Source organism: Euprymna scolopes, chromosome 26 (assembly GCF_053919585.1).
Source record: "Euprymna scolopes isolate OS-2025 chromosome 26, ASM5391958v1, whole genome shotgun sequence".
Classification (NCBI taxonomy): domain Eukaryota; kingdom Metazoa; phylum Mollusca; class Cephalopoda; order Sepiida; family Sepiolidae; genus Euprymna; species Euprymna scolopes.
In genome coordinates, this window is record NC_136507.1 from 30,562,059 (window position 1) to 30,588,451 (window position 26,393).

The 26,393-nt window shown below is 35.3% G+C and overlaps 1 protein-coding gene across 2 annotated transcripts in view; it reads right to left on the minus strand.

Annotated features, from left to right (window-relative positions):
- The window catches only part of LOC145247960 (uncharacterized), a 106,804-nt gene that overhangs the window by 32,097 nt on the left and 48,314 nt on the right, over positions 1-26,393 (minus strand). For both annotated transcript variants that reach the window (XM_080109607.1, XM_080109608.1), the window contains exons 10-11: positions 16,677-16,978; positions 13,492-13,768 (exon numbers count right to left, since the gene is read on the minus strand). In XM_080109607.1, coding sequence (XP_079965733.1) covers positions 13,492-13,768; positions 16,677-16,978 — 579 coding nt within the window. The remainder of the gene's footprint in view (positions 1-13,491; positions 13,769-16,676; positions 16,979-26,393) is intronic.

Below are 26,393 nucleotides of genomic sequence, written 5' to 3' on the forward strand. Positions count from 1 at the left end.
AAATATTTGTTGCGTTTATGACATGAAATTTTTTTTTTTTTTAAAACAAGACAGTTGTTAGAATTCAAACAAATATGGTGTGACGTAAAAAGAAAGTTTTTCTTCTCCCAATGAACCATAGCCGTTCATACATTCTCTTATGTTTCAAATTTCATAACAATTTGCCAAGTCGTTTTTGAATTGATGAATACATTTTCAGCTGAAAAAGGGTTTGCACCCTTTAAAGTGAAACATAGCTTACTATACTCAGTTGTATGTGTAGATATGTTTGGTAGGTCTTTATTTCTCTCTGTAGATGTACAAACACACAGACATCTTTTATCTAGATTTTTAATTGTCCTACCTTGCACAAGTCTTTAACAGATCAAGCCAACATTTCTAATAAGAAACTGCCAAGGAGAGTAATTCAATCTGACTAAAATAAAAAATCTTAGTCCTATTTAGTCATATGGAATTATCGTGCTTAACATTTTGTTAAAAATGGTTGTTTGACTCATTAAAAATTTTAAAATTTGAAAATTATGAACGTAAAAAATCTAAAAAAAAAAAAAACTGCCTACTTGTTCGGATTTACTAAAATTTGAAATATTACATATATATATATATATATATATATATATATATATATATAAAAAAGCGAAAATGTATGTATGTATGCTTTTCCTCGATGTCCACAAAAGGCTTCTTTCAGAGAAGCGCTCGCTCGCTCGCTTCACAACTTCTTAAAACTTTTTATATCATCTATAAATTGTAATATCTCACACTTAACCACGGAGCTCGCCTGTCTATTTAATTTTATTGACTTTCAAACGTTAATTATTCCACATTTCCCCGCATCGGCACGCGTTACATTCGGTTTTCGGTATAAACAAAAAGCGAAACTCGACTAATTACTGGCCGAAAGCCAGTGGTTTCTAGAGAGCTAAGTAACATTTGGTCAATGTCGACTTCATCATATCAGAGGGTAGCTTTCATTTTGAGATGAGACGCTCCCCCTAATAAACAGGGAGCGGGTTTTTAAAAACAAACAAACTGATTTATTGACCTCATTAAAAACTGTCTCGCACAAAATGCCAACTACTGAATACCTATCGCCGTCACGTCAATCAAAAACGCGTACCTGTTTTTTTTTTCACACTTTACTATTTTCCAACTGCGCGTCAAGGCTTCGGTTTTTTTTTTCACGGGCACCTATTTTTTTTCACATTTCGGATTTTTTTCACACATACCTACAAACACCCGGGCAACGCTGGGTACACCGCGCTAGTAAATATTATATATATATATATATATATATATATATATATATATATATATATACAACTAGACGCTTTATTGCGTAACAAGCCAAACCAGTGTTGCTAATTATTTTACTATGATTTTTGATTTTATTAAAAAATTCAAAAACTGTGAGAAAGAAATACATCTTGCATAACTAGAAATAACTTTCTTTGCTGCAAGATCATGCTTAATCTATTATATAAAAGTGAAAATGTGTGCGTGTTTGTGTGCTTTTTTGTATGTCCGGCAAACGCATTTTTCGGGGGGAGGGGGGGCAGAATAATTCTTAGAACTTTTTACATACTCCCCAGATTATAATATCTTCAATTTACGAAAGGAGGTTGTTTCTATCTTTTATCTGAGCGACTTTTATTTTATAAAATTCACACTATCCCGTGGTCACGTGTGTTTGTTCGTGGTTTACGTATAAAAAAAGCGAAACTAACAAAAGCGAAGGCAATTTTCCAGCTTCATGCCGGGGACGTCCAGAAAGTAATTAGCTTTGATTACCGTGTGGAAAACCCCTCATATCGGACCATTGCTATTCATTTGGACACATAACGACCTCATGGTGAAGAAAATAAATACCACGAGAGATTTCATTTCTTCACCGACTCCTGACTTAATTATCAGTGAGTCAACAGCTTTTCATTGACATCGCTAAATTTAAATGCTTTGCACTTCCTTTGTCGTCGTAACGCAGTGGTAAAATCTTAGGTTTTCCGCCTTTGCACCTCCAAACACCCCAGGTAACGCTGGACGTCCCCGCTAGTCTATTAGATAAAAGGCAAATGTGTGTTAGTATGTATGTTTGCCAAACACACGCAACAAACACTAACAAAATTGGTATCGTTAGAAAGACTGAGAAATGTCTGAAAATTGGCCAAAAACGATTCTTTGGCCGTCAACTGGGATGTTTTTTTGTCGACATATTTGCAAGGCATCATACGCTAAACGATCTCAGCGCACGTTTAAAAGACGTTTTTTCGAAGGCCTGTGATATCACAAGTGCGCCATGGTGAGATGGTGAATGTATTTGCTTTTTTTTTTTTTTTCACCTCCTTTTCCTCTTTCACGTTACAAGTTTGAGCCTGGCTACTGCGGCTGATTTTTTTTTTTTTTTTTTGTACTCACACAGGCACTATTTTGATTGAAGCATTTTTTTTTTAGGACTAGATTGCTCGATACTCTTACTATTCCACCTCTCAACACCCGGGCAACACCGGGTACCCATGCTAGTAATAATACAGAAGAGAATTATTCCTTATATTAATTTAATACTCATCTCAATAATGAATTCCAATTAAAAATAATAGAATTATTCCTGTTTAATTTTAATTTACATACATGTTTATGGTTTGCATAAAGTCACTCTTTTTTTCTAAATGATCACGGACATTAAAACTATCATGTTGAATCAATAGTGCAAGAGGGAGAGAGAAATACATCGATAGCTGTGGTTTGGTTGTTTTTGTTTTACGGCACATCAACCCTTTTCAGGTTATTTAATGCTGAATCCAGTTATTTTGAAGAAAGTTTTTTTAATAGTATATATATATATTTTTTTCAAGTCGGTTTCTATTTAACCCATAGTTGAGACCCTAAAAGGTACTACCACGCCGGGTCAGAGTAGACTTGGGAGCAATGGCAATTACAAGGTGGCTCCACACTCCCCAAAGCCCGTAAGCTGGGGCCTCAACATAGGATATAGTTTAAGGTCATATCCAGGACCACAGCTAAGTGGGAGATGGATGACTTGTACAGTTCATTACAATCTACGGCTAATTTGAAGAATAAAATAAGAATTTTTTTATAAGCATAACTCAATCCCAGAACCAAAGAATATTTTAGCATGTATTTCTTTTTGTCATTAAAGTATACAGACAAAAAGAAAAAAGTCTTGAATAAATGAACATTGAAGAACTTGGTCATCATATAATAATAGGTAATCGAAACCAGATTTTTTATAGTTACTGGGGATCATTATCTCAAAATCACTGAAAACATCCATTTTCTATGTTAACACGTGTTGGATGGTTTTAAGAAATTAAATTCAAAACTGGCCAGTTCTTTATTCCTCAGGTCCGTTTTTATTTCTTTCTCCCACGTTTTCTTTGATCTTCCCCTGTGAACCGAACATGCTACCTCAACTGTTCTACATCTACTAAATCAAGATCTGCCATCCATGCTTTCGACATGGTCATATCATTGAAGTTTACTCTTCTACACATATTTCCTTATACTTAATCTCCCTCTGATGTCATCAGATCTAAGCCTGCCTTTAAGATTCACATTACAAATCCATCGTATTATTCTCATAATTTTTCCCCATGCAACTCATGTTCTCAACCATCACTGGCTAGGTTTCAATTCGATACTTCATCACACTGTGATAGACTCTTCTCTTGGTTGACAATGTTAATGCTTTGCTAGTTAGTGATGGCAAAATTTGATTTAACTTATTTACTTGAGATGGGTGAGATCTAAGATGTGGAGATGGCAAAGCTATTGAGGTTTTTGATTAATTTTATTACCTTAGTGATTAGGGCACAAAACGGAGCAGGTGCTAGTGTAATTGCATGAATTAAGGGTGCATGAAAGGAAAACTTTATGCAAATGAAACACGTGATCTATTTTTCAATTTCTTAATAATGACCAAACTTAAAACAGAGTTGTGCAACAACGAAACGGAGGGAAAGGGTTAACTTATCAAACTCTAAAGGAACACAAGTTCGCAAAATTTTGAAGAAGAGAACAAGGCTGAACACATTAAGGCATCCTGCCGATAGAACGTGGACACCAAAGGACTCACCTGAGTAATGGTGTGTTTCAGGACGCAGCTGGTCATCGTCCATGAAGCATTTATCTGCAAGTAAGCCTTGAAGCTAGTACATCAAGTCAACCACAACGATGTTCAAATTCCTACCTATTATCGACTAAAACAGTTTTTATTTGCATACAATTGTTTCAGCCTACCTCTATATACACAATTGTATACGAATAAAAATTGTTTTTTTTAGTGAATTTGTGAGAATTTGTTTCCTACATTTGATGCAGATTTTATTATATATACATACATTAACCTTCAATAAAATACTTTGTACAATACACAAAAAGCCTCAGGCAAACTACACCACTCTTTAAAATATATATTCATAAATTTTAGAATTAATTATTTAGGCACACAATAAAATTGTAAATGATAACCGCAAAGATAATAAAATTAGAAAAAGTGACAATTTGTGATGATAATAATAATAAAAATAATGGTTTTGATGTAAATTTATTTACATCAAAACCATTATTTTTATTATTGTAAAATGTAAAACAAAATAATTATAAAATAAGTGTAAAATGCCCATTATAAAATCATTGTTTATCAAGAAGCATAATCTAACAAGCTACCATATACACTATTTAAAACCTGAATAACAAAAAATTGAGGAAAACGAATTAAATTCAAAATAAAAATATTACATCACAAAAATACATACAAGAATAACGATTAACAGATATATTGTACCATTATCTAACTTATTTTGTGAATTTAATGTAGTTGAGTGGAAAATCTTAAGGTGTGTTAAAATATGTAGATTTTGTGATAACCCATGCAGATTATGTCTAAAGGAGAAACTAGTAATTCTAATGTTAAAAGATGCAAACAACTTAATAAACCACAGAAGCGAAATTGTAGACATGGAATAAACTATATTTTTGGATAGCTACTAAATAAAAAGTAATTATAACTTTCTGAGCAAAAGTTAATGTAAAAAAAATAACAACCACAGTCGACGTAAACAAAATCTGCTGATTCATATTCTTTGGACTACTGTTCTCATCTTAAGCGTTATTTTCATAACATTTCAATCGATTTAACCTCACACCTTCATGTGTACCGTGTGTTGACCTCTAGAACATTTCTGTTAAACTCAGAAATCTGCAGGGAGTTTCAAACAGAACCACAGCGGGGAGGGTGGGGGTTGATGCTCTCATTTCATTAGCCATAATTGGGTAGGTCCTAAGTAATTTGCAATTGTATTTTGAGTGTCGCCAGCACTGACCCGTGGTATAACATACAAGTACTTGGTAAAATTTACTCATAAGTTACATTCTTCTGGAAGTTGAAAAGTTTAATCCTCAGCGCGGGTGCCACTCAAAATACAATTGTGAATAACTTGGGACTTCTACCCAATGAGAGCATGCTGCCCCAGTGAATTAAACGAAAGGTTCTCATCAAAATTCCAAGCAGATTGACAAGAGACACCTGAAGAAGGTCAGAGATGACATTGACCGAAACGTTGTGAAAACACTCAAGATGAGAACAGTAGTCCTCATAATCCAAATAATTACTCATCTCAAAAACTGAGAAGCATATAATCTGCTTAACCTGCTTTAGAATAAGATACAAGAATATTAGTAGAAACCAATTCAAATATATTATCATGACATGACGGGGGGGGGGGGGGGGGGTGTATATATATATATATATATGTTTCGCATAAGAAATAAAAACTAAATTTTAATTGGTGGGTGAACGTGAAAAATCATTTGCGTAGAAAAGGGATGATAAAATGTAAATTTAAACAATTGACCTGATGAATTCCTTCATAGAATGAAACAAGTGTTACTTGTCATATTATAAATGCTCTCTATCTTGGGTTGACCATATTGGGGAGTGAAATAACAACATGCCGCTCGCATATAAAGCAATGCTATTTGTGTAAACAAATAGAGCCAAGGCATTTGGACAATGTTTGGTCATTGTAATTTTGCATACGCATTTTAGCAACAGCCAAATAGTGTAACAATATTGACAACTTCGAAACGCTGTTATTTTAATTTCTTTTCTGCTACCATAGCGGGTTTTTAAGAGCTATATATATTATTTAATTATTTTTTATTTATTATTATTCATATTATATATATATATATATATATAGATCGATCGCCCTTATTTTTTATGGGGTGTATTTACAAGGGGTGTGCAATAAGTAATCCCTCTGACCCACTTCCAGTTGTCTGATCTAGCTGAAAAAATGCATGTGCAATGATTTATATCTCTACGGGTTATGTAGCAAATTACAGCCCTGAACTAATTGTTGTTTCTGTTTTACAGGTGTGAAATGGAGCCTGTTGAATGTCGAGCAGTGGTCCGGTTTTCTGTATTTGAAAGGACGCACACCACAGGCAGGAGACTTTTGATGAAATGAAAGAAACTTACAGTGATAATGCCCCATCATATGACCTTGTAAAACGCTGGCATCGTGAATTCAAACATGACCGAAAGTCTCTGGAAACAGCTCCCAGACTTGCCCCCCCCCTCCCCCTTCTGCCATTGATGAGGCATCTGTCCGTCAAGTTGAGGCTGCCATTTTGGAAGATCGGTGCATTACTATTTGCCAAATAGCCCAAGATGTCAAGATTAGTACAGGGTCTGTGGAAACTATCATTCATGACAATTTGCATATGCATAAGGTGTCTGCCAGATGGATTCCCAGGTTGCTCAAACCATTCCAGAAGTGAGAACGCGTCGAGTGCTTGACGATGAATTTGGAGATGTGCCAAGAGGATGAGTCAAAGTTTTTCAAAAGATTGATTACACAGGATGAAACCCGAGTCCATCACTATGATCCAGAGACCAAAGCCCAGTCAATGCAGTGGAAGCACTTGGACTCACCACCTCCAAAGAAGGCAAGGGTGCAGCCCTCCGCTGGCAAGGTCATGCTCACATTCTTCTGGGATCAGGATGGAGTAGTGATGACAGATTTCCTGGCAAAGGGTACCACAATTACAGGAGCCTATTATGCTTCACTTTTGAGGAAATTAAGGGAAGCTATCAAAATCAAGAGGCGGGGCAAGATCATCAAAGGTATCCTCCTCCTGCAGGACAACGCTCCAGTTCACAACTCGCATGTCGGCAGATCAGAAGCACGGGCATGTGGTTATGAAAACCCTCCCCATCCTCCCTACTCTCCTGACCTTACACCCTCTGACTTTCACCTCTTCCCAGCCATGAAGTTGTTTTTGAAAGGAAAGCGTTTCCCAGATGATGCAGCTTTGATTTCTGAAGTCACGTCGTGGTTGGAGGACCAACCTGGGATGTTCTACAAAAACGGTCTCCAGAGCTGCATCAAATGATGGGAGAAATGCATAACTCTGGGTGGTTCCTATGTAGGGAAAGACTAATAACTGTGCCAAGTTTTGTTGCTCTACTGCTATGGGAAGTGGGTCAGGGGCATTACTTATTGCACGCCCCTCATATTTATCTATTTATTTTTATTAAATATTTGAATTTTTTAAGAGTTTAAGTATACTTTTATACATATAATATTTAATAAAAATAAATATATATATATGAGGGCGGGGTATTTATGAATACTGATAGCAACGCAGAAAAACAATAATGGTCAAATAAAGTTTTGTTACCTACGGCGACAAAATTGATGAATTTACCTATGGCGACAAAATTTCACAGGAAGTAAAATAAATGTACGAATCAACACGGCCTCGGCAAGGTGAAAGCAATTTAGAATTCAAATCTTCCTACCAAGATGAAACACGACTTCTTGGAATTCATTGTTACATCGATTCTTTCATATGGATGCAGCAGATGAGAAGAAAATTGATGATGTGTACACCAGAATGCTAAGAGCTGCTTTTAGCATCTCCTGGAGACAGCATCCTACAAGGAACAACTGTACTTACATCTTCAGATTTCAGCATTATCAAAGAGAGAAGAACCAGATTTGCTGGTCACAGCAGGAGGCCTAAGGATGAAATCATTATCCACTTATAGATGCCAAAACAGGGATGCAGTCTGGTAGGAGGAACACATCCAGGCTAGAAGAAATGCCGCAATAGCCAACTCAAAACCTGGCTCAGAACAGTGAAGCAAGATGTTGAACTGATTCTGGGCGCTCATCTTTACGGGGGGTTCATCACTAGAACCGTGAATGGTTTGTTCTCATAACGGAATCAGTCTTAAATTGATGTGCCTGTTCAGCTGGTGTTCAGGACATAGTGAACTTGCTGGAAAGAGTCTGCGTAACCAACCCAGGATGAATGTCACAACTATGACTATACAGGAGGAACACACAGGCCTTACATCAAACTAGCCGATAACTCGCATTGAACCTATAAAGACTTGGCATTTATGATGGAGGATAGAGTGAGATGGTGGAAGAGAGTCTGAAAGATGCATAACATTAGCAAAACGAGATGATTAATATGCAAAGTTAGATATGTTTGTTATATGTTTATAGTTTTGTATGTACATGATTCACTCCTAAACTAATTAACTGATCATTATGAATTTGGGAACACAGCTGCTCAGTTAAAAGGTGGATTATGTGGGATATATTTAGTTTTATATGTAGGGAAGAAAAAAAGGACGGAAACCCTTTGTGAAAATTAGGATGTTCCAAATTTTTTTGTGAAATTGTATTCAGAAGTTAGTTTCTTTGAAATAATTTAAATTGTTTTTAGGGTATCATAATACAGGCAGAAGTTTCCATTTGAAAATTAAAATATTTCAGATTTGCATTAAATTTGATCCATTGTCTTTAGACGTCAATTAAATAAGATCCCTTGAATTTTAATTTCTTAAAGACCTCTTAAGCCTTAAACTTGAGACACTTTCTAGAATCAAAATCCTGCAATTGATTTTGATTAAAATTGGAATAAAATCAGACGTCTATTTTGATTTTAATCATTGTAAGGAAATATAAAAGTGGTGCAAACTGTTCAAGGGACTAATCTTATTAACTAGCAGAGTGATCATCTTGGAATGAGTATTCTGTGATAAAAAAAAAAAAAAAAAATGGATGAAATGACTACAAAAAAAAAAAAAAACATTTGTGAAAAAAATTCATGAAATTATATAGAATTGATCTTAAAAACAAAAAAAAAAGAAATTATTTCCATGGCAAGTGCTCGTCCGAGCTCCAATCTCTGGTCCCCCCTTGCCAATCCTTCATGATAAACACCCGTCTAGCTAAAACCACTGTCAGTAATTTCTCCCACTCTTTATCTGTGCCTAAATCAAAATGTAGATTCCATGAACATAGCTTTTTTCTGAGAAGTGCACACGCCTGTGGAATTCTCTTCCGTTTGCCTGTTTCCCACCTGACAACAACTTGGACGTCTTCAAGTCCAACATAAACAAATTCCTGATTAATCGCCCCCCCCCCCCAAGTAAGACGCTTTATCAAATCTCCAATACCAACTATTACTACGATATTATCCCATCAATTATTGTACACAAAATAACCCTTATCCTTGAGTGGCTTACGGGCCTTGATAAGTGGTGATCCCCATGTAAAAAAAAAATTATATACATGTGCATTATACACTGTACTGTATTTTGTTATTAATTTTTAATGCCGTATCCCAGGGTTCCACTGTACTGTATAAAATTTTGCTTAGGCCCCGCTATATGGCGATTTCACCAACCCCAGAACAGATTAATGCCATATCCCAGAGTTCTACTGTAAGGACTTTTCAAGGCAAAAGTCAAAATTCAAAGATTTTTCATGTCTGTACAAACCCTGGAAGAAGGTCAGAGGTTACATCTGCTGAAAAATTGTGAAAATAATACCCTAGATGAGAACAGTAATCCAAATAATCTAAATTATCAATCCTCATCTAAAAAATTTTTGAACATAAAAATACTAAGCTATATCAGAACATTTACGCAAGTATTACAAGTTTTGATAACTTAGAAAACCTATTTGTTCAAGAAGAGGATAAACAAAAAGAAATGTTGACAATTACATTCAAACTCACCTCGATGCAAAGAGAATTCTTTGTATTTCCAGAGGAGGTAGCAGCTGTGAATTTCTAGGAATAATTTTGTTTTTGCGGCACGTACAAATTTTTCTGTTGGTCCAGCTTGTTTTAGCAATCTGCATCAACCTGCCATTGCAGCTTCTGGTTCCAGGGTTGAAATGACGAAACTGCAGTCTTCAAAAGTTTTATATAACAACCTTTAATCCTAATGCCATTTTTTTTTTTTGTTGGCTTTATGGGATTTCATTATATAATTTAAGTCAAAATGCATAGGGTTACAACTGAAACTGAAAACAGACACAGTTTCAAACCCATAAAACAATACACATTTTGACCTTTATAAAAAAATTTTTTTTTTAATTACAATACTTCAGATCTGTGTAAATTTTTTTTTCAGAGAAAAAAAAAATTCCTTAAAATATTAAAATCGTTTGAAAAAGAAAAAAAAAAAAAAATTCCATAAAATATTAAAATCGTTTGAAAAAAAAAAAAAACTCCTTAAAATATTAAATCGTTTGAAAAAAAAAAAAAAAATTCCTTAAAATATTAAATCGTTTGAAAAAAAAAAAAAAAAAAAAAAAAAAAAATTCCTTAAAATATTAAATCATTTGAAAAAAAATAATAAATGAATGAAAAATGGTGCCATCTTCTTAAAAATACCCAGCATGTAAGGTAGACATTACTAACAAACAAATAAATTTGAACAAAAATGGCATAATTATTTCCAAACATAACAAGTGATTTAACAAATCAACAGTAATGCAAGAGGATCAATTTTCAGGAATATTTAAACCTGAAAATTACTTTCTTCTAAAACAAAGTTATGTTTTCCGATTTTCAAAGTCAGGCCCAAGTATCATTTAAACTCACAGATCAAACTTTGCTACTGACTAATTTTTCATTTGTTATTGTTATCCATGTTATTGGCAATATAGTAATGTATCTTTCATCGTTTTAAAAAAATTATAGTTTTACTTAGATGACTGTTAATATAAAATATTTTTAAATAATTATTTGAAAATAAAAATTAGCAAGGGAGATTACTCATTTTGAATTGAAAAATATAATAGTTGTCTATTAAAACTAAAATTTTATTTCTTTTTTCCATATTAGTTTAAAAAAACTGTGTAAACAAATAAAAAGTTAAAAACTAAAATGATTTAAGTGCATTCTGGACAACGCCAAGAAGATAATGCTTCTGTGTAATAAAGAATTTATTTTTCTTTCTTTCAAAATTACAATGTTTTTAATTTAGTTAAAAATGTAACATTTTAAAACAAACACAGAAAACGTCATAATTTATTTTTACAAATATTTCTCTGAACAAAAGATTTTACAGTGTTCTTTTAAAATAAATACATAAATAATGGTAATAATTAGTATTCTAAAAAAATGTTTCACTTAGCTATTTCTCTTATTTTCTAAACTGTAGCAAAACAAAATTGGAGCTGAAGGAAGTATCACTAACGTGAACATGGGAGGATAATAAATATTGACCTCAAAAAGACCAAATATAGACAATAAAATGGTTTAGCACCATGTAAATAACGGTCTAGCACCATGTAAATAAGGGTCTAGCACCAAGTAGATAACGGTCTAGCACCAAGTAGATAACGGTCTAGCACCACGTAGATAACGGTCTAGCACCACGTAGATAACGGTCTAGCACCACGTAGATAACGGTCTAGCACCACGTAGATAACGGTCTAGCACCACGTAGATAACGGTCTAGCACCACGTAGATAACGGTCTAGCACCACGTAGATAACGGTCTAGCACCACGTAGATAATGGTCTAGCACCACGTAGATAATGGTCTAGCACCACGTAGATAATGGTCTAGCACCACGTAGATAATGGTCTAGCACCACGTAGATAACGGTCTAGCACCACGTAGATAATGGTCTAGCACCACGTAGATAACGGTCTAGCACCACGTAGATAATGGTCTAGCACCAAGTAAATAATGGTCTAGCACCAAGTAAATAATGGTTTAGCACCAAGTAAATAATGGTCTAGCACCAAGTAAATAATGGTCTAGCACCAAGTAAATAATGGTTTAGCACCAAGTAAATAATGGTTTAGCATCGTATAAATGTTTAGAATTTCATGTCTCTTTAAAACGATTGATAATCTTGTAATGGTTTTAAAAAAGAAAAAACAAAAACAGTTTACCAAAATGAAAACTAAATTAATGAAAATTTTAAAACTGAAAATTGATCCTTTTGGAAATTGACCCATCCATTTTCAATTTAATTCAAGACAATAGAACCAAGTATTTTGGTTGCTTTAAAAGAACATCTTCCAGGAGACAAAATTAGTTTTCTGATGAGTATCATTATAACAATAAAAACAAAACACAAAAAAGAAATGCTACAAGTTTCAGTAGCAGATTTATAAAACAAAGACTGTTCGTGCATCCTGATAGAGGACTCCGAACTGAGCAAGCAATAAAGAATCCCTTTTTGTTCAGGGAGTCTTTGCACCATGGCCATCTCTATAACAGGCGAAGCAACCATGTAACTCAGGTTCTTTTAATGAAGGCAATGTTAATTTTCTAATCTAATTGAACTAGCAGTTAAAACCAGGAAAAATTCCTAAGATTGGTTTGATGTTTATGCGTTTTACATATAAAATAATAAGAATCACAATGTTAATCGATAAATTTGACAAATTGCTATGAATGAAGAGATGTGTAACTTTAAACAAATACAAATTTAATTAAGTGATTTATATTTCAATTTGAGATGAACTTTTCTTTTTTTTTTTTTTTTTTTTTTTTAAACTTAACCCTTAGGCTACGCTGGCTGTTCATTTTTCAACACCTAGTTTTTTTTTTTATTACAAACAACTGCAACAATGGTGTCTTCAAGGAATTCACACCCATCGTAGGCAATGTGTGTAAAAATACCATCGTAGGCCAAGGGTTAAACATGGCCATAGTTAGAATTCTTTTAGAATTATATTTTCTACGAAGAAACGCATTAGCAACTAAAAATATCCGCTGATTGATTTTAAATCTTGCCTCCAAATATTAGATCTCTCTGCCTGTTATAGGAATAGCCATACTTTGTACCCATATAAAATTATGGTACTTACACCGAAGCTCATGAAGAAGATAATCAATTAGGATTTCCATTATATCATAGTGACCACGGGCCGGTTAGGCTGCATTTGAAAGATTTGGAACAGAGACACTGTACCTAAATAAAGGTTCATACTTACCATCAATATTGATAGCAATTTCTTTCACCTGAATGCAGCACACGCAATCATATATACCGACTATGAAAATATACAGCATACACATCCACATTTGCTGATACACACACACACACACACACATATATATATAGACAAGCAAACGCATGCAATTGGTTAGCAAACAACATCTGCAGAGCTCCTACCCTCACGGCAAACTCACCACAGGCAACACTGTTAGAAAGAGACGATGTAGTAGAAGTAGCTATGTAGGTCTCAGCCGACGACTTTGCAACGCAGGGCGACGTGATAGTCTTAGGCTCTTTGATGACGTCACATGTGGTCTGAACGTTCGTGTGATAATTGTGTTGGTAGATAGCAGGGGCGTTTGTCACGGGGGTGCACGGAGAACCAGTAGTGGGGATTCTGCCTGGAGACATCTCATTCCGATGAAGGAGATTCAAGATTTCAAGTCGTCTTTCTTGTAGATCTTCCACACTCTGCAGAAAAAATATTTTTAATGGTTTTAGAATTTTATGAGATTTTTTTTTTTTTTTACAAAGGAGTCACCACTTATCAAGGCACAGAGGCCACTTGAGGATAAGGGTTAATGAGTGTACGGAAATCAATGGGAAAATATCATAGTAATCGTTAATAGTATAAATTTGGTAAATTGAATTACTTAAGGGGACGGCTCATCAAGAACTTGTTTACATTGAACTTGAGGATGATTATATGGAAAGCAGGAAAACGGAACAGAGTTTCACCAGCGTGCAATTCTAACAAAGAAGCTTTGTTCATAGAATCTGCATTTAGGTTTAGGCACAGATAAAGAGTGGGGGAAATTATCAATAGTGGTTTCAGGTAGACGAGTGTTTTTTTGTGAAAGTTGGGCAAGAGGGGAGACCATAGATTGGAGCTCAGACGAGCATTTGCCATCATAATAACAATAAAGCAAAGGAACTCGCAACGTCTCTTCCGTGGGAATGAGGTTGCAGGGAAGAGAAAAGGGCATCCTCACTAGGTTACAAAGTCTATTTTGAACTCTGTCAAGGCAGGATAAGCTGTTCTAGCAGTTCCTGTCCAGATATGGCAACAGTACTCCTTCCTTGGATGTACTTGGCTCTTATACAAGTAAAGAATTGCATTAGCAATGAGATATCTAGTGAAGCGGTAGAATGATCCTACCATTTTTCCAGCAGCCTTGGTAACAGATTTGATGTACGTGTTCCATTTAAGATCAGAAGTAAAGGTCAAGCCCAGAAGCTTGTCAAAACATGGAGCCTCTCCAAGACAAGAGCCATTCATTTCAATTGATGCCAGATGGGGATCAGAGTGTTGATGATGTTAAGGTAGAAGCTTGGTTTTAGGCACATTAAAATTAACCAGCCACCTCTTTCCCCACTGCACTACATGCTCAAGATCAGAGGAGAGAGAATCAGAGAGAACTTGGTTGTTTACAGCTTTTGAGGTGTTGCTATAGATGGTAGTATTGTCAGAATAAATGTCTACAAATGATCTTAGGATGTGATTTGAGAGATCATTGATGTAGATCAGCAAGAGAGTTGGGCTCAGGATGAACTCCTGAAGGTCTCCAGCATTAATACTGTGAGTTTCTGATTTCTGCCCATCAACCACTACTCATATGAACCTATCAGAAAGAAATGATTTAATAATTGAAAAGACATTTCCAGCTATATCAGATATTGCATAGTGTAGAATTAGCTGCAAAGAGTTTGGCTTTGTCTGATGCTGACAAGATTACCTCAGGTCTATTGATGATAGTTGGAATAGAGCATACGCTTCCACTCAGGACCCTGTTTGTTATTTGCCAAAACTGGTGGAAACCAAGTCACTGCTCAGCTACTTTGAACATGACGGACTGAGAATACAACTCTCGTGTTCTTTATTACTCTTTTACAGTGGTTGCTGGCAGTCCTAAAGGCGGCTTTAGTTACAGTAAATCTACTGCATTGGAAATAGTGATTTCTGTGCACAATGACCGCAGCACATTTTCGAGAGAACCACGAGAATCTACGTTTTGGTTTTGGCACAGATAAAGATTACTTGGAGAAAGAGCACTATTCCTTGTAAAAGCCAATGTTAATTATCCACACCAAGTAGATCTTCTTTGGGCGGTACATATACTATGTAATTTTGAATTTTGGGGTGAAATTTAGGCCCAAGAGGATTATTTTAGCTCCAAAATTGGAAATTTTCTAAAACGTCCAGGTTTCAAAATAGGGTGCCGTGGTGAACCGATTTTTTTTATTTCTGAACCAAAATCAACCCTCTAAAAAAAAAAAAAAAAAATGGATTCCTCAATTCAAATATAGCTGATAATGCAGATTTCTCTTAATTTTCTGAGAAGTTCATAAGAAAATATCTGAGTGGGGTGGTGTTATAGCTGGATGATATGGGCTGGAATATCCCCCATGGAATATCAAGCTGAACCTTTTAATCAGTGAGAATAGATTGTTCAGAATACAGCGTTCATACAACAGTGGTAATAATAACAGGTTGAATTAAAAATATTTTCACAGTTTTTAAGTTTATGCAAGACACCTGAAGAAGGTCACAGGACAAAACATTGAAAATCTTGTAATAACAAAGATGAGGAAATTAGTACAAAAATTATTAATAATTGTATCTTTTATAATGATAAGCTCATCATTATTCAGTTTTGGTATTTAGGATGCTGCAAGTGTCCCAGATTCTGGATCGGGCAATACCAGGCAATGTTTCACAGCTCTAATTTTGAATTTTTGATGAGCATTCAGCATGACATTTTTCCTTTTTATTCACTTTTTGTTTTTTCCCCACCCACACCAATAAAATTATTGTATATAAATGACTTTATTTACGTATATGTAAAAAAAAAAAAAAAAAAAAAAAAAAAATGGGTTTGGAAATTTTAAGCAGGATGACCTCAGGAGTGAATGTGGTATTATGGTGACTGGATTCTAGCTAGAAAAAAATGTAGACAACCCTTTAGCAGCGTAACTAAGATGACCAGCACTCCCACTCCTCACACTTTTGAATCATGCTGTGCCAAATTTATTTTACGATTATTGTAAAATCATCTAAAAAGTGTTTTTACTTGAAATACAATTTTCAATCGTGACTTAAAGTAAAGAAGCACCTAACAAAAAAAAAGAAAAAGTTATTTAGAAAAATTATGACAAGTCTGATTCTACTGCAACAAGGAAATGAAAAATTTTTTTCTAGCTAGAATCCAGTCACCATAATACCACATTCACTTCTGAGTAAAAACACAACCATTTACAAATTATTTAATACTGAATAAAGTTGTCAAACGGACATCCTATAGGTGAGATAATTACTTTATACTCTTATAAAATGAAAAAATAAAAAAAATAAAGATTAAGAATATAGTTATAGACTGACCTTTGCTGTCGTCACAGACTGCTCCCAACCACTGTGGTCAGGAAATGGACCAGATGTTGGCACTGTTTTCTGCACATACGTTGGATCCTTCTTTGAATCAGGATGGCTGCCTGGTTTCTTCCAGGGATCTGTGAAAAGAGGAGGCACTGGCATGCTGTGGATGTCAAACATGCCCGACGTATGATACTGCATATGAGGATAGCCTTGGTCCATTCGATAACTGAACGGGTATTGAGCAGCTGGCACTGCCATCCTCGGATGACGCGGAGGAATACAATACTGAGCTTGGGCATAATAATTACCTAAAAAATTTTTTAAATAAAATAATAAAAAACAGAAGGAATACAGATTTCTTTTTTAATCATGGTAAACACAAACACACACAAATAAAAAAAAGAAAGAAAAGAGAGAAAGTAAAATATTTTTTAAATAGTAAATGGAAATATTCAATTTTCCCCAAAATCAAGAATTTTTTTTGCCAAACATTTCTTAGGTCCATATTTCAATTCATGTACTCTTTATAACGGAAAGTTGTGACTAAATCCATTTCATGCTTGTAAATTTTTAAATCAGGTTATATGGTAGTAAATAATCTTGGAGAGTTAAATGTTTTATCTTTGATGCTTGCTGATGCCACCGCAGCCACTCTGATGAGTCGTAGATGACGAAACACGTGTCAGCGGATAATTACATTTTAAAAATAATATATATACCGCTCCCCATGTGGGGGTACCAAATTAGTTAAAAAGGGAAAATTATTCCCAACTCGCATTTAAATAAAAATGCACTTTCGTAAATAATTGAATTCATTCAAAACATATCGCTAAAACCAAAACAAAACAACATCTAAGTAAATCGCGATATATCCAGACAGTTCGCGAGATGGTCCAGGGGTAAGGGTTTAGGCTCATTACCGTTGGGTCCAGATTTCGAATCTCGCTAGATACAGCCACTCTGATGAGTCGTAGACGACGAAACACGTGTCAGTGGATAATTACATTTTAAAAATAATACACATATATATACACTTGTGCCCGATATTATTCATACCCCTCGGATCTTTGAGATTTCTATAAGAATATTGCTCAAATCAGAAAGTAGACAATATTAAATGGATTTCAAACAATAAATCAAGCATAAGCATTTAATTTAAACTCAACAAATAAATAAATTATGCAAGTTTGAAACATTATACAAAGAAAAACAATAATGGCACTAGTTCAAAATTATTCATACCTCTCTTACTAATAGTCAATGGCATGCCCTTTATTCTTAATAACTGCCTGTAACCGTTTTGGATATTTATCAACAAGGTTTTTACAAGCATCAACAACTGATTTTTGACCATTCTTCAATGCAGTAGTTCTCCAAATCCCTCAAATTTCTAGGTTTCCGCTTTTTAACCTCAGTTTTCAATATGTGCCAGAGGTTTTCGATAGGGTTCAGGTCGGGACTCTGGCTAGGCCATTCCAAAACATTAATTTGATTATCCTCAAACCATTTCTTTACTATTTTGGCAGTATGTTTTGGATCATTATCCTGTTGAAGGACCCAGTTTGGTCCTAAATGGAGCTTCTCCGCATCCTGTCTAATGTTTTTCTGGACTATCTCCAAATATTGCTCCTTCTTCATAGTTCCATCTATCTTGACCAAACTACCTGGACCACTAGCCGAAAAGGAGCCCCAAAACATTAGGCTACCACCACCATGTTTCAACGTTCTTTGGGTTGTAAGCTTCTCCTTTCTTCCTCCAAACGTAAGAAGCATCCATATGGCCAAACAATTCAATTTTTGTTTCGTCAGTCCACAAAATAGTTGAGAAAACGGACTTTGGAGAATTCACATGGGTCCTAGCAAAATTTAGACGTGCTGCAAGGTGTTTTCCGGTGTGCAATGGAGTCCTTCTTGGTCTTCTTCCTTTCAGACCATTTTCATGCAGAGTCCTTTGCAATGTTTGCCTTGATATTTTTATGCCAGAAGACTCCAGATTTTCTAAAATGTCCTTAGTAGTGGTGGTTGGATTTGCATTAACACTTCTTACAATATTCCTGGTGGCTCTAGCAGACAGTTTCCTTTTCCTTCCTCTACCAATCAAGTTGTTTGTTGTGTGGTGGCTCTGGAATTTTTTGATGAGGCTCTGTACTGTTGCTGTAGGGACCTCAAATTTCTTGGAAATTGACTTGTAACCTAAACCATCCTTATGCGAATTCACAATTTTAGTCCTAAGATCATTACTAAGCTCTTTTTTCTTCCCCATTCTAATAATTGTTATTCTTTTATTGGTTTTCAGTTGATATCATTTTAATTTCTGAAAAATGCAAAAAACGAAATGAAACTAATCAAAGGTTGTATAAAAGCATTCAAAATAGGAATCAAACAGGAAACAAACAGTCAGAAACTCGATTAATACTGAAAAAATAAGGGGGTATGATTATTTTTGAACATTGCAGATTTTATAAATAGCTGTATATTTCTTTTATTACAAGTATCCCGAGATTTTAAAATGACGAAAATGATCAGAAGAGGTTTATTAAAAATATGTATCAATATGGACGTAAACAATAAATTCTTACAAAGTTACACCTAATAAACTAAATTTTCAAGGGGGGGTATGAATAATATCGGGCACAAGTGTATATATTGAACTTTTGAAATCACTAACATATATTGGGTACAATATAATTAAAAATAGAATTAGCTCTATCATAATAATTACAAAATCTGCATAAATCAAAAATATATTTCAGCATATCTTATGACGAGTGACCTGCTAGTGTGTGTGTGTTTATATATATATATATAAAATATATTTTAGTCATCGACATACAGACCTGTTTCGTTGTATCACAACTCATCAGTGCCGCTAGACTAACACCTCTCCCAAGCCGAGGATCGAACCTAGAACCGTCGTGATGACAGTCGGCAGTCCTACCCCTTGACTACGGAATCGGTGGCCGAAATTAACCTGTCCGAACGATTATTTAAATAAACATCCGTCCGCTACTCGTAGAGGGCTCAAACGTTTGTTTGTAAACAAATCGCGAGCTTCGCATTATTTCAGCTAAATTAAGTAGCGAGTAAGATAATTTACGAGAGTGCTCTACCAAAGAGGGGAGCTTTATAAAATATATTTTAGTCATCGACATACAGACCTGTTTCGTTGTATCACAACTCATCAGTGCCGCTAGACTAACACCTCTCCCAAGCCGAGGATCGAACCTAGAACCGTCGTGATGACAGTCGGCAGTCCTACCCCTTGACTACGGAATCGGTGGCCGAAATTAACCTGTCCGAACGATTATTTAAATAAACATCCGTCCGCTACTTGTAGAGGGCTCAAACGTTTGTTTGTAAACAAATCGCGAGCTTCGCATTATTTCAGCTAAATTAAGTAGCGAGTAAGATAATTTATGAGAGTGCTCTACCAAAGAGGGGAGCTTTATAAAATATAAAATATATTTTAGTCATCGACATACAGACCTGTTTCGTTGTATCACAACTCATCAGTGCCGCTAGACTAACACCTCTCCCAAGCCGAGGATCGAACCTAGAACCGTCGTGATGACAATCGGCAGTCCTACCCCTTGACTACGGAATCGGTGGCCGAAATTAACCTGTCCGAACGATTATTTAAATAAACATCCGTCCGCTACTCGTAGAGGGCTCAAACGTTTGTTTGTAAACAAATCGCGAGCTTCGCATTATTTCAGCTAAATTAAGTAGCGAGTAAGATAATTTATGAGAGTGCTCTACCAAAGAGGGGAGCTTTATAAAATATATTTTAGTCATCGACATACAGACCTGTTTCGTTGTATCACAACTCATCAGTGCCGCTAGACTAACACCTCTCCCAAGCCGAGGATCGAACCTAGAACCGTCGTGATGACAGTCGGCAGTCCTACCCCTTGACTACGGAATCGGTGGCCGAAATTAACCTGTCCGAACGATTATTTAAATAAACATCCGTCCGCTACTCGTAGAGGGCTCAAACGTTTGTTTGTAAACAAATCGCGAGCTTCGCATTATTTCAGCTAAATTAAGTAGCGAGTAAGATAATTTACGAGAGTGCTCTACCAAAGAGGGGAGCTTTATAAAATATATTTTAGTCATCGACATACAGACCTGTTTCGTTGTATCACAACTCATCAGTGCCGCTAGACTAACACCTCTCCCAAGCCGAGGATCGAACTTAGAACCGTCGTGATGACAGTCGGCAGTCCTACCTCTTGACTACGGAATCGGTGGCCGAAATTAACCTGTCCGAACGATTATTTAAATAAACATCCGTCCGCTACTCGTAGAGGGCTCAAACGTTTGTTTGTAAACAAATCGCGAGCTTCGCATTATTTCAGCTAAATTAAGTAGCGAGTAAGATAATTTATAATATATATATATATATATATATATATATATGTGTATATGTGTATATATATATATATATATATATATATATATATATAAAGTAATAATATGTAGTGATTAGTAAAAATGTACATCTAAAAACAAAAATAGGTTTAAAACTAGAACTGTAACATGGTTGATAATGTACTTGGTAAAATTCAGTTGGAAGTTACACTCCTCTAGAGGTTGAAGGTTCAATCCTCATTATCGGCACCACTCAAAATGCAATTGCAGATTACTTAAGACTTCTACCCAGTCATGGCTGACGGAACGAGAGCATGTTACTCCATGGATTAAATAAAGGATTCCATTTGGAATCCCATGTAAATCCCAGAGTTGTATAGAAAGATTTCTGAGCTCGACAAGATAAACCTGATGAAGATCTTGGGTTACATTAACCAAAACGTTGTGAAAATAAAATTAAAAATTAGAACAGTAATTTGAAGAATCCAAATAAGATGACTAAATCCATTTTATTTTTTCATCCCCCCCCCCTTTTTTTTTACAGATAACAAGTCATCTGGCCTTGACAATATTAAAATAGAATAATCTCACATTGAGTAGTTTTATTTTTAGAAAATTAAAGTGGTGGCACTAGTGTATCAGCAGTGATGGTATTGACCAATCAGCATCATTAACAGTTTCCCGTCAACTTGTGCCGTGTTTCTTCCAGGCAAGTATAGTGTTGAGCACAGCTATGACCAAAGCCGATAGGTCACATGGGTATTAAACAGTTACAGTTCTTGAAACAAACAATGGACAAAAGTTTTATGATTGTAATTTAATTATGAAAAAAAAAAAATGTTTTCAATTACAAATCTGCTATGTTTAACATGTCGTGCTATTGAGAATAACGTGAGGTTAAAAAAAAAAACACAATGATGGAAAAATGGAAATAAGAAATTGTTCATTAGTTTGTTTTACAACACAATCATTTACGAGTTACTTAATGCTGAATAAAGTTGTCAAACGGACATCCTATAGGTGAGATAATTACTTTATACTCTTATAAAATGATACTTCTAGAAGACACTTTTACTCTTTAGAAAAATCAATTGAAAACAATTAGAATGAGCCATGCATACAAGGTCTCCCTCCACGTTTGAAAAATTTACTTTCACCATGACTAATATTTGTACAAAATATTTTAAAAATCCAAGGTGTGGTTATTGAGACAAGTGCAAACAAAATGTACAGATCAACGATTTTGGGACAATTTTACCCCTCTGGCCCGTAGGGGTAAAACCAGAGTTATTCCGAAAAATCCGTAAAAATTTACTTTCACCAAAGACTGTTTGAATAAAACTTCTATTTTAATATTTGCATCTAAAAAAAAAGGTACATTCTATACAGTTGTGGTCATCCGTAGCTAAAAATTTGCCGGAAGTCACTTCCGCCAAATAGCTTTGTAAACACAGGGATGCAGAAGGTGAACTTAATCTTCTGAAGCAGGTTTTATTGAATATCGTACACTATCTCACTGTTTGTTTGTTCTCATCACCCAATTGGTCACTAGTCATTCTAGGGTTAACTAACAAATTTTTATTGAAGCATTTTGGTTTATGGAATCATTTTTAGCTTGTATATGTGTTTCTGGTTTGTGTGACATTTTGGTTTATAGCAGAAAGGTAGGGGGATATTGTTCTAGTTTTAGATTTTCCGTACAGTCCAACTTTTTAAGAAAGAAATTTGATATATCTTTTTTTGTACAGCACTGAAAACACGTTTTCCTAGGTTGTTTACTTGGAAGAACCAGGATCTTGTTTCAAAGTCTGGACATTCAAATTAGTATGTATAATGGACAGAAGTTTGTGACGTGATATACATAAAGGGAGTCTTCTCCTTTTAGGAGGTGAGAGGGTGCCATGAAGGTATGACATAGACATAGTCTGGCTAGAATTATTTTTTCCTTTCTCTGCTTCCTATATCCCTGTTGCCATTCTTTATTAGTAGGGTGTATGTGGTATAATTTGTTATTAGGGTAATTGTTTCATGCTTCCTACTATTTTGTGAAAATGTATTTGTTAATGGTTTGTTTGACATGTATAGGAACTTCATATCAGATTGCTTCATTTTAATGGCTTCTTTAGCTGCTGATTTCCTTTGATGCCAGTGTGACTAGATATCCAACAAAAAATAAGGTATATGCTCCTTGACAATATGGTTATTAAAGTTAGTAGTCCGTTTATAAAGGGGTTGCTTATATCTTGATTTTTTTTAACGAGAAAAGTGTCAGTTTGGAATCTAAGAAGACGATACATTTCTTTTAAATACATTTTCTGAGCTTATATTTAGGGCTAAGTCGATTGCTGCGGCTTCTGTACTATAAATGGATGCTTTGTTGAGTGGACGTTTTGAGGATTTGGTTTTGTTGTTCTTTATTTTATTTTTCGGATTATTGTAAAAACCCACGTAATACGTGCGTATATTTTTTTCAGACATAAAAACAAAATACATTAATGCTGGGATCTATAGATTTTAGGTTTGAATGAAAATTTAAAATCAATAAATATCCATTATTCTATTATTAGTACCGGCAATGAAAAATTAAATTTTATAAAACAACACATATAAAAGAATTGGTTTTAGCATTGGAAAATAAATCACAGATTTTTTTTTTTCTGATTCTAATATCCCAAAAAGTTCAAATTTTCCCAATTTCCAATTAATTGTCCCAACACACACACATAATTAAATAATAATTATTCATTTATACCTACAGACATGGAACACGTACATCAAGTCTGTTGCCAAAGTCGCTGGAAAGATGGCGGGATCCTTCTACCGCTCCAGAAGATATCTCACTACTGATGCAATTCTCTATCTATATAAAAGCCAAGTACGTCCAAGGATGGAATACTGTTGCCATATCTGGGTAGGAGCTGCTAAAAACAGCCTATCCTGCCTTCACAGAGTACAAAATAGACTTTGTGGCTTAGTGGGGGATGCCCTTTTCTCTACCCTGCAACCTCTCTCCCACAGAAGAGACGTTGCGAGCCTATCCTGGTTTTATCGTTATTTCCAAGGCAGGTGCTCGCCTGAACTCCAATCTCTGCCCCCCCCCCGCCAATCTTTCACGAAAAACACTCGTCTAGCTGAATCCACTGTGAAAAATTTCCCCCACTCTGTATCTGTGCCTAAATCAAAACACGGATTCCATGAACAAAGTTTCTTTCTTAGAACTGCACGCCTGTGGAACTCTGTTCCGTCTGCCTGCTTCCCACCGGACTACAACTTGGATGTCTTCAAGTCCAATGTTAACAAATTCCTAATGAACCACCCCCTTAAGTAAACACTTCATCAAATCTCCACACTAACATAATGTACTTGCAATAACCCTTATCCCTGAGTGGCTTCCGGGCCTTGATAAGTGGTGATCACTGTGTAAAAAAAAAAAAAAAAAAAAAAAAAAAAAAAAAAAAAAAAAAAAAAAAAAAAAAAGACACTAGTGTTTCATGCTGACAACAATCATCAGTGTAGGGAGTGACAATTCCTACCGGTCATGAGATTCGAACCCAGCGACGAATCAACCTTTTGCTGAGCCTATACCTCAGGGTCACCAAAGATTTTCCACAGGAATGAAGGGAATTAAGAACTATTAAATGCTGAATTTGGGCGAATACAATGACAATCCAGAGTGTTCACACAAGCGGAAGTCATGAATATTACATAAACACTAGCTGACTGCCCTAGTTATAATTCCACAGACAGTGTCCATCCTTAAGTATTCTTAAAGGGGCTTTATAATTAAAACTAAATAATAATTATATATATCTGCTTTTCGTTTTTCAACCATTGAAATGTACACAGGCCACTTAATTTACTGGCAAATCTTTAACCTCATCTACACCGGACCTCCTTCAGCACGGTTAGTCATCTTTTCTGTAACATTGAACTCAGAATGAACTTTCCACATAAGCTGTTTCACATATTTATATCTTATCTTTTTAAGTTTTGTGTCTACAAATCATAAAAAGTTTCAACCTATGCAGCTACCAGCAAATACATGGAAATATTTCGCTAATAATTTTTCCTCTGATGAGAAGAAATAGCATTCTTTGAAACTCTGCGGATTAAGGAGCACCCAACTTTGGAGTATTCTTCATAATAATAAAAACTGTTTGTGCCTTTGTGGCGACATCACAGTGTAGTATCTGTTCTTCGGATGCTGCACTTCAATTTCTTGTTCTCTCTCAGTGGAGAAGCAGTCCTTCACGACTGAGACAATCTTTAATTTTTGTTCCTTTTCTCCACATTAAAAAACAACCCCAGTTTCTCTGTCCCGTGGGGAGGCATTGTAAATAGGAACTCTACTTTGCAACTCTGTTCTTATTATTATTTGTATATATATATATATATATATATATATATATATATATTTCATTCAAGAGAGACAGATAAAACAAGCTACATAAGAAGGGGAGGGAGTGAAAAATCACAGATAAAGGAGTTATGAATAGCATTTTCATCACTATCATGCTTAAGTTATAAATAGCATTTCCATTGTGCTATCATGCTTAAGTTTCTCTCCGATTCTCTCTCCTCTGATCTTGAGCACGTAGTACAATGGGGAAAGGAGTGGCTGGTTACTTTTAAAGCATCTAAAACCAAGCTTCTCTCTTTACATCATCAACATTCTGATCCACATCTGGCATCAATTGAAATGAATGGCTCTCGTCTTCAGGAGGCCTCAAGTTTTGACAAGCTTCTGGGCTTGACCATTACTCCTGATCTTAAATGGAACACGTACATCAAATCTGTTGCCAAGGCCGCTGGAAAAATGGTGGGATCTTTCTATCGATCCGGTAGATGTCTCACTGGTGATGCAATTCTCTATCTATATAAGAGCCAGGTACGTCCAAAGATGGAATACTATTGCCACATCTGGGCAGGAGCTGCTAAAAAGGACTTGTCCTGCCTTGATAGAGTTTAAAATAGACTTCGTAGCCTCATAGATGTCCTTTTCTCTTCCCTGCAACCTCTATCTCACAGAAGAGATGTTGCGAGTTTGTCTCTGATGTATCGTTATTTTCATGGAAAGTGTTCGACTGAGCTTCAATTATGGTCCCTCCTTGCCTAACTTTCACAAGAAACACTCGTCTAGCTGAAAACACTATCAATAATTCCCCCCACTCTTTATCCGTGCCTAAACCTAAATGTAGATTCCATGAACAAAGCTTCTTTCTTAGAACTGCACGCCTGTGGAATTGTCTTCCGTTTTCCTGCTTTCCGGCTGACTACAATATGGTTGTGTTCAAGTCTAACGTAAATAAGTTCTTGATGAGCCGTTCCATGTAAGTTATAACATTTACCAAA